At 31.8% G+C, this 17,590-nt stretch overlaps 1 protein-coding gene across 2 annotated transcripts in view; it reads left to right on the forward strand.

The window, feature by feature from the left end:
* Positions 1 to 1,893: 1,893 nt before the first annotated feature.
* LOC136040256 (protein tweety-like) overlaps positions 1,894 to 17,590 on the forward strand; it is a 74,639-nt gene continuing 58,942 nt past the window's right edge. The window contains exons 1-4 of one of the 2 annotated variants that reach the window (XM_065724476.1): positions 1,894 to 1,959; positions 11,171 to 11,384; positions 12,508 to 12,668; positions 15,810 to 15,921. In XM_065724476.1, coding sequence (XP_065580548.1) covers positions 11,274 to 11,384; positions 12,508 to 12,668; positions 15,810 to 15,921 — 384 coding nt within the window. In that variant the 5' untranslated portion in view covers positions 1,894 to 1,959; positions 11,171 to 11,273. Of the gene's footprint in view, positions 2,051 to 11,170; positions 11,385 to 12,507; positions 12,669 to 15,809; positions 15,922 to 17,590 lie in introns of both variants that reach the window. The other variant, XM_065724475.1, reaches the window with a different exon arrangement.

The following is a 17,590-nucleotide window of genomic DNA, read 5'->3' on the forward strand; positions in this document are numbered from 1 at the left end:
TAGAATCTTAATGAAAATCATTCAATGAGATTCAGCATATCAGAGAACCGTACTGTACAGGTTTCAAGCTCCTATCTGCAAAATATGGGATTTTATATTTTTTGACAGAAGAAAGATAAGGGATGCGTGTTTATTTTTTCTTTTTGTTTTTTGTTTTTTTTTTCCCCAGGGATGGTCAAATCGACCAAGTGGTCCTAGAATATTGTCAGAGGGCTCATTTGAACGGAAATTAAAAGTTCTAGTTCAAGTTCTAGTGACCAAAAAAATTGGAGGGCATCTAAGCCCCCTCCTACGGTCATTCTTTTTCCAAAATCACTAGATCGAAGTTCTAAGATAGTCATTTTGTTCAACATAGTCGAAAAACCTAGCGTCTATGTCTTTTAGGATGATTTAATCCCGCGCAGTCCCTGGGGGAAGGCCTGCTAGTTATGAACTTTGCCCATTGTTTTCACATAGTATTGGTTATTGAGAAGTATACACACCTTTTCAAGAGAATTTTTTCTGTGGGAGGTTTCGGGGAGAGGAGGTTACGTGGGAGGATCTTTCCATGGAGAAAATGTTTATGGGGTAAGGACATTTCTACGAATAGGGTGTCGGATTTCTTAGTATAATCTAAGAAACCTATCAGAAATTAAAAAAAACGAGTTTTTTTCAACTGAAAGTAAGGATTAACACTAAAATTTAAAACAAACAGAAATTATTACGTATATGAAGGGGTTCGCCCCCGACTCAATATTTCGCTCTTTATGCTATAGTTTCTTTTAGCACTTTCAAAAGAGCTATTTATTCTAATTATACGGCTTTTGGGATTCAGAGGTCTTTCTTAAATAATCGGAACAAAATTCAAACTTCCAGTTGAAAAAACTCATTTTTTTTTTTTACTTAATTTTATGAAAAGATTGACTTGACTTGTTGTTCCTGCAGGTGGTCCAGCATAGAGAGTGAAGCCACTTGTCACCTCCAGTCCAGACAACCTTGAGCTAGCATGATAGTTTCGTCTGTGGTGCTACTACTCAATAACAGGAAGTAACCAGGATTGTTCCCCCGTCTAGAACGAGGCCTTCCGCTCGGGTAGCCGTTGGTCGAGGCCTTCTAGCCGTGCGTCGAGAGATCAAAACTAAATACAGTTCTGGATGTCATTTCTAGTGACATGCGGGCTAGGTGGCGGAACCACTGAAGAGTTTGTGCAGCAAACTGATGTGAGGTAGGTGTCAGGCTGGTAAGTGACAGTAGTTGGGTGCTGGAGGCACAGTCATGCAACTTAATCCCTTCGATTTGTTTGAGAAACTTGGTTTAAGCCATGTAACTGGCGTTACGGGAAAAACTTAAGTATGCAACATATTAGTACCATAGGAAAGAATTTGAATTACAGTTGTGTTGTAAATAAGCATCTTTGTTCTGCAGGTAATGCCGGGCTTCAACTAGACAAAGTGACAGAGTCGGGCCATGATTGAGGTTGCTTTTGCAATACTGGACTGAGTGTCAAAAAACGCTAGAAGAACTTTTTTTCGCAGGCGAATCAACGAGTTCGTTGATTTTCAAATTCAAATTAAATTGGTGCACTGTAACGAAAACGTTAAGAGCCATGGCTAATTGGAAAAAAAAGCCAATGATGTTTTTTTATGATTAAAGAACAAACTGAAGTTAAGTGTTGATGAAGAAAGATATCACAGTTCCGAAATAAATTCAAATACAGACGTTTCTAGCTCGAACAACGTTATGTATAGCCTTTAAAAATATAAAGTCTATTCGATACTTAAAAATCTTTAAGCCAATTATGTTCGTCCTCGATCCATCCATCTCTTTTGTGACGTTTAGAGCTTTGGTGTAGGTGCGGCATAACAAAAGTTATCCATGATTTGATTGATAGGTCGGTTAAGAAAAGAAAAAGAAGAAAATCAGAAGAGGGAGAAGAAAGGATAATAAAGGCTGAGAAAATTAATTAAGTCCACAGATCGTGTAAGACTGACAATTATCAAGAAGTTACTAACGAGCCAATTAGAGGGTGCTGAAGTTCTCTGCCCCTCCACCCATACGACAGCTACAAATGGTAAATAACCAGAGCCTAATAAACTCAAAGTTCCTGGCTTCTTGAGATGTGTGAACACATCTGTTTGAAAAAACACACAGGCTCACACATTTTTCAAACTGTGTGAACATTATTTAGCTATGTGATCTATTCCCACTTTTAGGAAATAGATCTACCCAGGAAAAAAATCTCCAGCAATAGAATCCTAAAAAGTTAGTCTAACCTTTCTGTACTCTCATCCAGGGTAATGGTTTATTTAGGGAAAATTTTGTGATAAGGAAATTTGGTAAAATTCTAGTGTAGTGAATTTGGCTATCTTGGAAAGGGGTTAGGTAAGGAAAATGAAACTTTTGGGGATGGATCTACAAGCTTAAGTATATCCAGGGATGGTACTACTCACCTCCACTCCTTATCTCTCTAGAGGGCCCTGAAATTTGCCTACATGACAGGTCTATATCCATTGAAATTACAACAAAACAACATTTAATCATAATTTTCAATTACCAGTTGCTTTTTCTCTGCCTTTAGCTCTCAAAAATGAGAGCTAAAAATATCAATATTTTTTTTCAAAAATTTAGGAAATGTATTTGCATATCTTTAAAACCTTATAAATTGGGGTTGAGCAAAGATGTTAAGCTGAAAACAATTTTGTTGTACTTCATGCAAGCAGAAGATCTATTTTCAAGGTTTCGCTTTTATAACACACATATTTTTAAAGGTCCTCAAATGTCAGGGCCCTCTAGAGAGTGAAAGAGTGGTGGTAGGTACTTCAAAATACCTTCCCAGGATATACTTTAGCCTGCAGACCCATGCCTGAAAGTTTTACTTTTCTAACCTAACCGCTTTCTGAGATAGCAAGAATTTACTAAACTAGAATTTTACTAGAAATTTTAATGAAGAGATGCTGCATGAATATGAGACAGGAAATGTTTTGATAAAATTAAAGACCTCAATTAAATACTTCCCAAGTATAATCTCCCTAGTTACCACTAGACTATAGCCTAGCCTAGTTTAACAGCTCTTCTGAAATAATACAATGTTAAATTTGTTGTTTTAAGCATAATTTTGAGTAAAATTCTACTTTAGGTATTTTTGACTATCTTGGAAAGGGGTTGGTCCAGGTGAGAAAAATGGAACTTTTAGGGATGGGTCTACAGGCTGAATTATGTCCTGGAAAGGTATTTTGAAGTACCCACCTCTACTCCTTCTCCCTCTAGTGGGTCCTGACCTATGATGACCCTAAAAAAATCTGTTTGCTATAAAAGTGAAGCCTCACAAAATAGATCTTTTTCTTAAATGAAATAGCCTCCAACAAATTTTTTTTCAGCTTTATAAAGTTTTAAAGATATACAAATACATTTCTTAAATTTTGAGAAAAAAAAAACATTGATATGGCTTAAATTCTATTCAAATAACAAGAATTATATTCTCAGAACTAAAACCAGACAAAAAGAAACTAATAACTTAAAATTAACATAAAATGTTGTTTTTTCTAAATTTCAATAGGTATAGACCTGTCAACAGGACACTCCAGAGGGAGAAGGAGTAGCAATAGGTACATCCAAAATACATTCCTGGGAAATACTTTAGCCTGTAGACCATTCCTGAAAGTTTAATTTTTCCTAATCCCTCTCCAAGATAGCCAAAAGTAGCTAAAGTGGAATTTTACCTAGCTTAACTAGGATAAAAGTGAATGGCTTACATTACTTAATGCCTTTTTATGCTTAATCATAGTTCAATAATTGCTTTTGAGGGAAACATTGAGCCCTTAATTTGGCTCCAAAAGGTAAAACAGGCCATAGTAACAAAAAGTTTAAAAAACTTGCTTCTAAATAAAACTGTTTAGTGATAAAAATTGCCATTTTTAGCTGATTCAAGAATGGTAATTGCTATTTTCTTTAGTTATAGTAGGCTAGTAACTTGATATTTTGGAAACAAATTAGTAGGAATCTTCAAAAAGAGCCAGAAATCCCTTGAAAATGACACAGCAGCAAAAGTGACAATATTCTTGAGGGGTTCCAGACTCTTTTTTCAAATTTCTACAATTTTTTTTTCATAATAACATTTTATTCCTACAACTAAGGAAAATGATAATCTAATTACAATCCCTGAATCAGCTACAAATGACAATGAATTATGAATGAACATAAAAAAGGCATCAAATTATGTATTTACTTTCATCCTAGCCAAATTTTTTTGAAAACTACAAATTTACCAATACAGTAATACAGTCAACTCCCAATTATCTGGAATGGAGATTAACTGCAGCTATTGGTGAATAAACTTGTTTTGTGGAATATTCAGTCACAAATAAAAAAAAGAGCTATATGACAAAAAAAAAGTGAGTGACTATTTTCAGAAGTGATTAATTAGGACTTTGAATTTTTTTTTTCTATGCTTTAAAAGTGTTAACAATGCTATGATTTGTTTATCTTTTTCCAATTGATTACTATACTGTCATTCTATTTATTACATGTTCCTGTGGTTTTGAGTTAAATACTTGTTTAATAAGCATAATTTTGTTTTTCTATGTTCCTATAAATCTTTTTTTCTAATATATGCAGTATTTACAGTGCAGCACTTATCCCATCCAACTCTATGGATAATTGACTGTCTCTATCACTACATTGGGAGGGGTTAGTTCCCCTCCAGTTTTTTTGTCCCTTAAATAGGATACTAAAACTTTTAAGTTCTATTCAAATGAGCCCTTTCCCAATTTTCCATGACCATTGGCTTATTACAATCACTCCTGGGAAGAACAAAAAAAAAAAAAAATAGATAAACATGCATTTGCAATCTTTCTCCTTGAAAAAAAAAATACATAATTCCACATTTTTAAAGATGAAAGCTTGGAAACTTTACAAAAGGGTTCTATCATATGCTGAATCTGATGGTGCAATTTTCAATTAGATTTTTGACTGTGGGGGATGTTTCCCACCTTTCTCTAAAATCAAATGATATTTCCCAGGTTTGTAAGTTTTGATGGGTAACATTAAACTTGAAGAATCATATATCTTAGGAATGAGCATAAAAAGCCAATTCTTTTTATACATCTATTGAAGTCAGAATTCTTTTTTTTCTTTTTAGAGTTTTGTTACCATTGGGCTGGATCAAACCTTAATTATATTTTGTTACCACAAACTATTTGACACTAAATGAAAAACTGGTGTTTCATCCCAAGTGTTGACAGTCTCTATCACTACAATATTATACCAATGCAAAATATAGTTTTGCTAATGTCAATACAAATTTACCAATAAAAGTACAATTTTACCGATATCAATACAAATGTACAATACAAAATGCAATTTTACTAATATCAATATAAATTTACCAATAAAAGTACAATTTTACCAATATCAATACAAATGTACAATACAAAATGCAATTTTACTAATATCAATACAAATTTACCAATAAAAATACAATAATATCTCTCAATAAATAGTGTCAATACAATAATATCTGTCAAAAGATAGACAATATCACTTTAATCTGAGATATTATGTAGAGTATATATGGTAGGATCATACTAATAATTAGTACTAAATGAGTTGGAATTGTCTGATTACAGTCTTAAAATACTCTTTTTTCATTGTTTCAATTTTAACAAAAGTTAGCCTAACCTCTTTAAAGAAAATTATTCTGGGTCAATGTGTAAAAAAAATTAGCAAAAGTCTAGAATTAGGGTTGTTGAGAAAGAAATGTGTTGATAAAACAATTTTCTCTTCAGAATGTGCAGAATAATTATAGTTTTACATATTTTGACTGCAGCTTTAGGTTCAAGGTTTCATTATTAATACCATATTTGCATGACATAATAAATTCCTGACAGAGAGAATACTTGACAGAATTGAGTTTTCCTTTAATGGCAAATATATTTGCCATGAAGAGATTTGCCCATTAAAAAAGTAGAATACTTTACCCTGTTAATGGGCAAATATATAGCCCAAATTATATATTTTCCCTGCAGTCTGCCATGCGTCACTCTTATTTTTTTGGAGCATCTATTGTCAGTTGATTGAATTTATGGGTTGAACAAGAGAGTTTAGATACACAATATGCATGTGTGCCTACATTTTCTATTCAGTGCTCTAATCAGCTCAGAAAACATTATTATTCTTTTATATTAAAATGATTAGAAAAATTGACCTAAAAATAATCTAAGCACATTTAAACAGATCATGCATGTCAACAGCACACAAAATTTTTTTGATTGTAGCAAAAAAAATTGCTGTGTAGCATACAGCTCAAATAAGCTTCCTTTGCTCACATAAGCTTCATCTTTGGTTCAATTTTTGGTGAACTCTCATGAAGTGATGAAGCTAATTTCCTTTTGTTTATTTTTTAACCAATGACCTTTTTGATTGTCAGTCATATATTTTTATTAATTTCTTTTATTTTAATTTTTCTACTATATTGCTGATCCATATTATATAAGCTTCCTTGTCTCTTTGGTTCAGTCTTTGCTGAACTTTCATGAAGTAAGGAAGCTAATTTTCTTTTAACTTTGGTTTTACCTATTGAGGAACTTCTATATTGTAAGTTATATTTTTTATTAATTTCTATATTTTAATTTTTCCTTCTGTTTTACTGAGGAAACCTATTTTTCACATAGCTCAAATATTTGCTTAGGTCTTATTTTTGGTCAATATCTTCACATTAAGAAAAAAAAAATTTTTTAGCTTCTACCCCCCTCACCCTAGATCTATTCATATTTGAAAGCCACAATTTTCTGATATCTTTTTTTTTGGTTGTTACAAAGTCATGTATATAAAAATCCAAATATTAACAAACCCCCAAGACCCCCTTTCATCCCCAAAACCCCAGCTACACCTTCAAAGGAAAGCTACACCTTCTTAAACTGCTTGGTGCTATGTGTTTACTGAACATATTCATATACATTTAAAATGTTAAAGTATTAAATGTTAAAATTTTATTAAAATTATAAAGTTAAATTGTAACAAATTAAATTAGTTTAATTATTTGATTATATTAATTGTTATATAACTTAATTATTTTGATTATTCAATTTAATAAGATGAAATTATAAAATTTGCTTTATAAAAGCAGAGAAATATCTGCTATAAATCCTACTGCATCATAAGTATATCCATTATATTGAATATCCAATTTGTTTATATTTAATTATTTAACATTATTTAAATAAATATTATATTCAATTATTATTTAACTTGATATTTAATCATTTAGTTAGAATTATTTTAATTATTTAATTTAATAAAATGAAATTTGTTAAATTACAAAAGCAGAAAAGTTTCTGCTATAAATCCTATTGGATTATAAGCATATCCATTATATTGAGTATCCAATTTTTTTTCATATTCTACTTTTTTTTATGAAGTTGCCAGATGTTGCATGGTAAAGGTACCATTAGTTTTTATTCCCTATCTTCTTCATGTGATATCACCAAAGATCTAGTTTGTATAAGTGTCTCTTTTTCTTTGCTCAGTTATGAAATGAAATGAAGCAATGAAATGAAGATATTTGAATGATGTTAGTTCCCATGAAGCAGCAGTGTTTAGCATTATGAGTCAATATTTATGGCTTATTGTGTAAAAGTTATTGTGATTGTGTCTCTGATATACCAAGGCCAGTGAAAATGAAGTCTGATTAGTGGTATTGCTCAAGTGGAAGCTCCATAGCACATATCTTAAAAAATTAAGATATTTTTTCGATAAATATCTATAGTTCTATATATATATATATATATATATGTATATATATATATATATATATATATATATATATATATATATATATATATATATATATATATATATATATATATATATATATATATATATATATATATAATTATCTATTATTATCTATAGTTTAATGATAATAATCTAATTATTATGATAATAAATATTATTATTGTGTAAAAGTAGCTTATTGTGTAAAAGTTATTGTGATTGTGTCTCTGATATACCAAGCCCAGTGAAAATGAAGTCTGATTAGTGGTATTGCTCAAATGGAAGCTTCATAGCACATATCTTAAAGAACTAAGAAATATCTAATAAATATGAGTGTCTCTTTCTCTTTGCTTAGTAATGAAATGATGAAGAATGCTGAAATGATCAGTAATGAAATTAAATGAAGTAATGTTGGATATTTTAATGATGTTAGGTCCCTCTAAGCAGCAGTGTTTAGCCTAACACGTCAATGTTTATAGCTTATTTTGTAAAAGTTATTGTGATTGTGTCTCTGATATACCAAGGCTAGTGAAAATGAAGTCTGACTAGTGGTATTGGTCAAGTGGAAGCTCCATAGCACATATCTTTAAAAAATAAGAAACATCTAATAAATATGATAAAAATAATAAAAATTGAACAAAATCTACCATTAAGGAATAACTGATCTTTAGTAATAGTCAACAAACTTAAAATGCATTTGCTGTTTTTTGTTCTCTTTTAAATTTGATGCTGTCTGAAATAACAGTGTGTTTTTGGTAGATTGCTTATTTCAATATCAATCTACCTTCAATGTGAAGATATGCTTATTTCACTATGAAGTAGCAAGGACAATGAAAATACAGTTTTATTAGTGGAATTGGTCAAATGAAAACTTCACAGTACATATCTTAAAAAAAGAAATATCTAAAAAAATTAAAGAAAATTGGAAGTTCAATTTTTTAATCGAAAGACCTCTCTATGTAATTATTGTAGAGATATAAAACATAATAGATTGTCAATGCTCATCATATAACAGTGACAAACTATGCAGAGGAGAAACCTGCTATAGCTGCACTTGTAGAAAGACGTCTAGTTTGAAACATGTCTAGTTTCAGCTTAAGATGGAGTCAGAATGATGGTATTTGCTAATTTCTTAATAATGGTTTCCCCGATTCGACCATCTGGGAGGGAGTGGGGGGGGGATAGTTAAATTGGAAAAATTAGAAAAAAGGAAATATTTTTAACTTACAAACGGGTGATCGGGTCTTAATAAAATTTGATTTTTGGAAGGATATTGTGTCTCAGAGCTCTTATCTTAAATTCTGACCGGATCAGGTGACATTGGGGGAAGTTGGGATGAGGAAACCTAAAATCTTGGAAAATGCTTAGAGTGGAGGGATTGGGATGTAACTTGGTGGTAAAAATAAGTACAAGCCTTAGATACATGATTGACATAACCGGAACGGATCTGCTCTCTTTGGGGGAGTTGGGGGAGGAGGGTTAATTATGAAAAAATAGAAAAACTGATGTATTTTTAACTTATGAAGGAGTGGTCGGATCTTAATGAAATTTGGTTTTTGGAAGGATAATGTTTTGAAAGGATAATGAAATTTGATGTTTCGAATGGTATCGTGTCTCAGAACTCTTATTTTAAATCCTGACTGGATCTGGTGACATTGGGGGGAGTTGGGGGACCTAAAATCTTGGCAAATCATTAGAACAGAGAGATCAGGATGAAACTTGGTGGGAAAAATAATCACAAGTCCTAAATACGTGATTGACATAACCGGAATGGATCCACTCTCTTAGGGGAAGTTGGGGGGAGGGTTAATTCTGAAAAATTAGAAAAAATTGAGGAAATTTTAACTAATGAAGGAGTGATCGGATCTTAATAAAATTTGATGTTTGGAAGGATATCATGTCTCAGAGCTCTTATTTTAAATCCTGACCGGATCCGGTGACATTAGGAGGAGTTGGGGGGGACCTAAAATCTTGGAAAACGCTTAAAGTGGAGGGATTGGGATGAAACTTGGTGTGAAAAATAAGTACAAGTCCTCTATACGTGATTGACATAACCGGAACGGATCTGCTCTCTTTGGGGGATTTTGGCCCCCCCTCAAAAATGAGGTTTTTCTAACTTACAAAGAGGTGATCGGATCTTAATGTATTTTCACATTTAGAAGGACCTTGTAATTCAGATATCTTATTTTAAATCCCGACCGGATCCAGTGTCATTGGGGGGGGGGGGACCGGAAATCTTGGAAAACGCTTAAAATTGAGAGATCATGATGAAACTTGGTGGGAAGAATAAACACAAGTCCAAGATAAGTGACTGACATAACTAGACCAGATCCACTCTCTGTGGTGGAGCTGGGGAGGTTACATTTATGAAAAGTTACATTTTCATAAAATATTTGTTCCATATTAATTTAGCTGTTTTTTGCTGAATTTTTGCTGATTTTTCACCAATGTTTCTTTTTTTAATTAGTGCTTGTCACTACTGAAAACTATAACGACCAAAGAGCGTAGGCCTACTAATAATACAGAATGTCTATCACTTGACTTTTTATTCCTAGATACTTTTTTGCTTATAAGGCCAGGAGATTTCAAGACAATTTTAAAAAAGCTTGCATTTACTTCTAAAATTTCAAGTATTTGTTTAAGTAAAAATGATGAAGTATAGTTGTGTAATAAGTTGTGAAAATTTTTATGGAAAGCCTGGCCTATCATTTCACAGGTTTGGAAAAAAACAAGAGCTAAGAGCTCATATGGCACTTGTGACGAGGTCGGAAGAGCCAAAAGCTCATATGGTATGAGCTCTAGCAAGATTCTAAGAATCAGTAGATTGCTTTAAAAGGAAAATCAGAGGCTTAATACCGGTTGGGATTTAAAATAAGAGCTCTGAATCACGAGGTACTTTTAAATATCAAAATTCACTAAGATCTGATCACCCATTCGTAAGTTAAAAATACCTCAATTTTTCTAATTTTTCCTCTCCCTTCGGCCTCACAGATGGTCGAATCGGGAAAACGGCTTTATCAAGTCAATTTGTGCAGCTCCTTGACACACCTACCAATTTCCGTCATCCTAGCATGTCCAGAAGCACTAAACTCGCTAAAGCACTTAACCCCCTCCCCCCCTAAAGAGAGCAGATCCAGTCCGGTTACGTCAATCACGAAATCAAGTTTCATCCCAATCTCTCCACTCTAGGCGTTTTCCAAGATTTCCGTTTTTTTCTTCTTTTTTTAATATGTAGAATATTTTCAAAATATAAATAGTAATGTAGACAATAACGAGTTCCAACAAACAGATTTTATTTTCACTGTCCTTGGTATTTTAACTATATTCAATTACTACCTTGGACAAATTGGCTTTATTTGCTTTTTCAACAAACAACAAAACTGACCATTTAAATTTCTTTTTAATTTATTGTATTTTACAGAGAAAATGCCTGCTGGCAAAGGGAGTGGTTGACAAAACGTTGCTAATCGAAGACTTCCTGTATTGGTTTTAATTTTGGCCAATCTATTAGTATTTTGCACAAAATGGACGGACCAAGCTTAGTTGTTCAGTTTTTTCACAGTTTACCTCATTTGGATATTCACCTATCAAGGATTCCGCCTGTATTTGACTCAAGTAATCCTAAATATCTTGAGGTAAGTTGATCTCTGTCTTCACAATTTACCTTATTTGAATAGACTTTTCCCCTGTCAGATATTTTGCCGGTTTTGATGCTATTGACTAATCAGTTTTGACTAAAATCAAACATTGACTAATCAATGACTAATTATTGTTAATCAATTTTGACTATGTTTCATGCATTAAATTTTTCTTGTGGTTCATCTTTTTCAACATTTCTGTTTAGTTTATTTAAAACTGTAATAGCAAAAGTTAACCTCCGACAATTAGCATGTCATTCTGTGCTAACGATTAACTAGTCATGTTATATAAACTCCCCTCCTCAATACCTCGGTCTTTACGCTTAAGTTTTTTGCGAACTTTTAAAAAAGTTCTTCTAGTTAAACAGCTATTGTGTTTCAGGAGCCGTTCCGGAAAATTTGCACAAAGGTCTTCAGATAAGGAATAGGTATTGAGGGGGGGGGGTAACCCCTTCATATACATAGTAATTTCTGTTTGTTTTAAGTTTGATGTTGCTCCTTACGTTAAGTTGTAAAAACTTGTTTTCTAAAATTTAATTCCTGTTCATTTTCAGATGATGCTTGGAAATATGGCTTCTCCTCCATGGAAAATTCCTTTCCCCTCACGGAGAATTTCTCCATGGAAAGTTCTTTCCACGTAAAATACCCCACATCCGACAGGAAAATTTTCCCCTGACAATTCTATTCTTGCTGAAAATACCCCCCGGAAAATTTCTTCTAGGCAATTCTGGATTGAAAGTTTTTCTTATTGGGCTTTGATTTAAAAAAGAGTAATTTCTAATTGTTTTGAAAATTGTGCCGGAAATCCCCTCTTACCTGGAAAAGCTTCCCCGCAAATACCCCGCCCCCTAGTAGGAAGATGCTCCTGTAAATATTTGCTTTTAATTTGCTTCTTTATGCTTTTTTATCCTTTTCTCCTTTTTTGCTTTTATTTACTTTTTATTTGCTTTTTTATGCTTCTTTTTGTTTTTTTCTGTTTTTGCTGCAGAGTTTATGGTTCTATGTGGTTCTTAAGCCATCCCTATTTATATTCATTCTCTTGCATCAGTTCTTTCTTTGTTCCCTGTGTAGTCTCATTAAAAAATGTTGAACATGTTAAAAAATGTTTTTTTTTTTTCAGGCCTTGGCAGTGATTGGAAGTGTACCCATCCTTTGGCTAATTCTTACTATGATAGGGCTATTGACCTATTTTTTAACGCGATGTTGTGATAAAAAATTACAAGTTCCTAGGCCAATGGAAGCCCATAGATGGGTCTTGGGATTTACTGCTGTCCTTTGCTGGTATGTTTTTAGTTTGTTTTCTTCTTTTAGTCTTTTTTTAGTTTAGTCTTCTCAGTCTTTTTTTAGCTTAGTCTTTTTAGTCTTTTTTTAATCTTAGTTTTTAGTCTTTTTTCTTTTGCAGACTGAGCAAACATTGTACACTTTATGAGGTAAATCTGCCCCTGTCTTTTTTTTGGGGGGGAGGGAGGGTCAAGCGGAACCTTGTTTTAAGCGAAAGTGCTATACTTTTTCTAACATTAAAAATAGAATAATTATTTCTTTTTGCTTACTGCTAAGAGTGCCTATTGGGAGGTTGAAGGGGACGTACCCATCGAAGGAAATGGAAAATAACTAACAGTTAGAAGAAAATGAAAAATATGGCTAATGTTCACAGAGAAATTTCTGGTCTTTGATGTAAATTTGAAAATTAAGGATTATAAATTAATGTTTGATTATTGTTTTTAAAGTAGAAATCTTTTTGTGTTTGAACTTTGCCTTGTAGACACTTACTGTACTGAACTTACCAAAACCTGTTGGTCGACTTTGTAAATCCATGAGGTATATAAGTGTTTTACTTGATAATGCGTCACTAAAAAAAAAAAAACAAAAAAAAAAAAAAAAAAAAAAAAAAAAAAAAAAAAAAAAAAAAAAAAAAAAAAAAAAAAAAAAAAAAAAAAAAAAAAAAAACTAGCCTACGTTAAAGCTGTCCCTTAAAACTAATTAGGTGACCCCCCATGATCCTCCTTCCCTGTAAAATTTGCTTTGAAATCTGTCAGTACAACGTGTGATTGAAATCGGAGTTAATAATGTATTTCTGTACAAAACACAAATGCATTTAGAGGAAAAAAGTGAGTTAAAAAAAAAAAACAGAAAAAAAAATAAAGATACAAACTCACAAGAAAACTGAATTTGTTCAGATAATTTGTTCGAGTTAGATTTGATGTTTGGTCGCAAATATTTGCTTTTAGCTTTTTTAAAATTTGTTGTTTTTTTTTTAATTTTGCAAATATTAGCTACCTGATGGAAGTACAAACTAATTTTTTTTTTAGTTTTTTTTTTTTGTTTGAAAGTAAAGAGGACGTTAAAACTAAAAGTAAAAATTATTCTATGCATGAAGGGGTCTCCCCCCCCCCTATATATCTTTTTCGATAAATTTCAACAATGTAACAAAAATGTGATTACTGTTAATAGTTTAACATAACCCCAAGCTGCTTGTGGGAGTCCGGTGCTGCCACACACTTGAGCATGCAGCTATGTTCGTTCTGTTAATAAAGTAAAAGCAAGCTGAACATCTCCCTCTTTATAAAATAAAAGCGTTTTTTATTTATTGTAATTTTGTTATTTAGTTTATTTATTATGATTTTTTATGTTAAATTTTATTATTATAGATTTATATTTATTAAAGTAAAAAATTATTCGTAGGTAAATTTACTCATTGCAACTTTTGTGTAAAACTTCATTTTTGTAATTGTTAAAAAAGTGTATTTGCTAATTTTTGTAAAGCTTATTCGCCATTTTCATGGGAACACTAACACCTCTGGTGAGAGTTGAGATTAGATTTAACAGTTGATTTTTGTTGCTCTCTGTATGCGTTTTTTTTTTTTTTTTTTTTTTTTTTTTTTTTTTTTTTTTTTTTTTTTTTTTTTTTTTTTTTTTTAAGGCAATTGGCTATATATAATTGCAGAGTTTACATTTTGTAAGCAGGCTTCGTTAATATTTATGGAATTTTGGCCAAATTTTATTTTTTCGCCATTTTGTTGCCATTGTTGTGCCGAATTTTTTGCGTAATTTGTTAAGTATACCCTATTTTGTCTCACGGTTGGAGTTCGGCAAAAGCTTTAGGTAAAAACTTCTATAGTATTTTTTAGTGGGGAGGAGGGAAAGGGTGAAGAATTTTAGGAGATCAGATTGGCCTTTTGATTTTGGTTACTCTCAAGGGATTTACCTTTTTTAATAAAGGCAAGTGGCTACATATGATTACTTAGGTTGCATGTGTGAGCAGGTTTCGTTTAAGTTGTATGGAATATTTACCAATTCTTATTTTTTCGCCGTTTTGTTGCCATTTTTTTGCCAAATTTTATGCGTAACCTGTTAAGTATACCCTATTTTGTCTCACGGTTGGAGTTTGGCAAAAGCTTTAGGTAAAAACTTTTTTATTTTTTAATGGGGAGGAGGGAAAGGGTGAAGAATTTTAGGACATCAGATTGGCCTTTTGAATTTGGTTGCTCTCAAGAGATTTTCCTTTTTTGTATAAAGGTAAGTGGCTACATCTGATTATAGAGGTTGTTGTATGTTGTGAGCAGGTTTCGTACACAATTTTTGCCGAATTAAAGACAAAAATCGGGAAAAAATTTTGCCAAATTTTACGCGTAATTTGGTAAGCACACCCCGTTTTGTCTCACGGCTTGAGTTCAAGCCAAATCTTTGCATTTTTTTATTGTTTAGTGGGGAGGAGAGAAGGGGCGAAGAATTTTGGGAGAGATTAATCAGTTTGTTTTTGATTGCTCTGAAAATGGTATGTAATATATGGCAAGGGGAAGTGGGGCCATTTTTTGTCGAATTGTGTGCATAAATTGGTAAATATATCTGTTTCGTCTCACAGCGGGAGTTCGTCTAAAACTTTAAGTAAAAGCTTCTTTTTTTGGTGGGGAGGAGGGAAGTGGCAAAGAATTTTTGGAGAAGATCTGATTAGCCAGTTGATTTTGGTTGGTCTCAAGAGAGTATGCGTTTTTTATAATTGCCAGTGGCCATATTTTATCAGAGAGTTTGCATATTGTGAACAGGTTTCGCTCAAAGAATTTATGGAATCTTGGCCGAATTTTTATTTTTTGCCGAATTTTATGCGTAGTTTGGTAAGTATACCCGGTTTTGTCTCACGGCTGGAGTGTGAGCCAAATCTTTAAGCAAAAGCTTTTTGATTTTTGGCAGGGAGGAGGGAAGGGGCGAAGAAGAGGGTGGACAATGTTTTCTCTAGTCCTCACAAGACAGAATAAGCTAAGGATTTTTTTTACACCTGGTGTCTAACAGAGTCTTTAGCTGGTTTTTGATGTATTTTTAAATAAGATAAATCATGAAAATGATGTTGTTCATATTCTTGTTCGAAACTGAATTTAACGCTTATAATTATTGTCAATGGATTTTAAATGTTTTTTTTTTCACCAGTGGATCAATTGCTGTTGGCTTGTATGGGAACGATGATTTTCATAGTGGTACTAAAGCCTTTGCTAATGCTCTGCAAACTATACAAGACAATGCTACTGGAGCAGAGCTCGGGGTAAGATAGTTTAATAATCTAATATAATTTTTTTAATAATAAAAAAATCTAATAGGCTACAAAGAAAAATTTAAGCCAAAGCTAAAATAATTTGTTAAATTTGACAGTACTTTTTTGTGTAAAGATTCAAACATTTACAATCCGATTATTCTCAAATTTGTTGGCTCATTTCTGAAAACTGTGATTTTCTAAGACCTTTCTCTTAGTTATTTTAAAACATGAAGTTTTTGAGTGTCATATTAAGTGTAAAAAAAGAAATTTTGAATGTATAATAATTTGAAAATGTAAATTTGTAGGACCAACATATAAGTTATATGAGAAGTCCATATAACTTCTCATATTTCCATTGAGTTGGCATATTCTCATCCTTTTGTAATAAGTCTCCCTTCTCCTCCGAAAAAAACTAAATCTCCTATAAACTTAATTCGGTCCATATCTAAGCTCGTGGTACGGCAATTAACAAAGAAAAAAAAGAAAATGACGACAAAATCAAACATTGGTGAATAAAACGAGAAGAAAAAGCAGATTTCTCGTTAAAAATATTTTTTAAGTTAAAATTGTTTTTAAGTTTTATTAGTTTATCCATCTATTTGTTTTTTTTTTTTTATCTTGGCAATTTTTTACAAAATACTCTTATGGGTATATCAGTATGATTTGTTTTTTATTTTTGTTTTTTCTGTTAAAGTACCAAGTAAAGAATATTAGTAAGTTACAAGAGCTTTACGAGTCAGTTTTTTCTGTCTTATGCAAACCATATTGGCAAAAGTTAAAGTTAGTCTTAGGTTAGTTTAGGTTAGATTAAATTTTGTTCTAAATATCAGAAATGGGTTAAAAACCTAGCCAAACCTGATCAAACCTAATTTAACCTAACATTTGATCATTAAACCTTGCATTAAACTGAAAAATTTGACTGGCAACGCTGATTAAATCCAAGGAGAAAAAAGGGTATTTCGAACCTGGGTATAAAAAAGTAATTCACCGGTGAACATCGACATTCGCCAATTTCCGACATTCACGGTAATGATTGTGTGAGTTTCCCTTTAACCAATTCATAGAATCAGGTTTCTTTTTTACTGTTTTGGCTCTTCAGTAACTTAATTTTAAAAACTTTCTCCACAAAGAAAGTTTTCCAAAGAAAAGTAAAGAGCTACATTAAACAATATAAGCAGGAATAAAGCTAAATATTTTTCAAGAGTAAAATTACCATGAACAAAAATAAATAAATAAAACCCAAAACGAACAGAAATCAGATTAAATAGCCTTAGATTAAATAGAAATTAGATTATAGTTTCACTCTACTGAAAACCATCTTTAGTCTGAGCTATTTGTTTTTATATCTCATAAAATCTAAAAAGAGAGAAACAAAATCGCTATCATAACCGATAAAAACCGAGATCGATACGAACCATAACCGTTGAAAACTCATGACTGTGGATTAACGGTTTAATAAATATGCTGATATTCAACCTGAAAATCTTAATAATTTGGATTTATTAAATCTAAAAAAACGAGAAAACATTTAAATTGTTCTACATTTAATTTGTTTTAATTTTCTATTAATTTCTTTTAATTTATCTAATTTAATTTTGTTTTAATTTATTTAATTTATTTTTTATTTTCTAATTTATTAATTTTTTTTAATTTATTTTGTTTGTTCTACGTTTAATTA

Source organism: Artemia franciscana, chromosome 20 (assembly GCF_032884065.1).
Source record: "Artemia franciscana chromosome 20, ASM3288406v1, whole genome shotgun sequence".
NCBI classification, from domain to species: Eukaryota; Metazoa; Arthropoda; class Branchiopoda; order Anostraca; family Artemiidae; genus Artemia; species Artemia franciscana.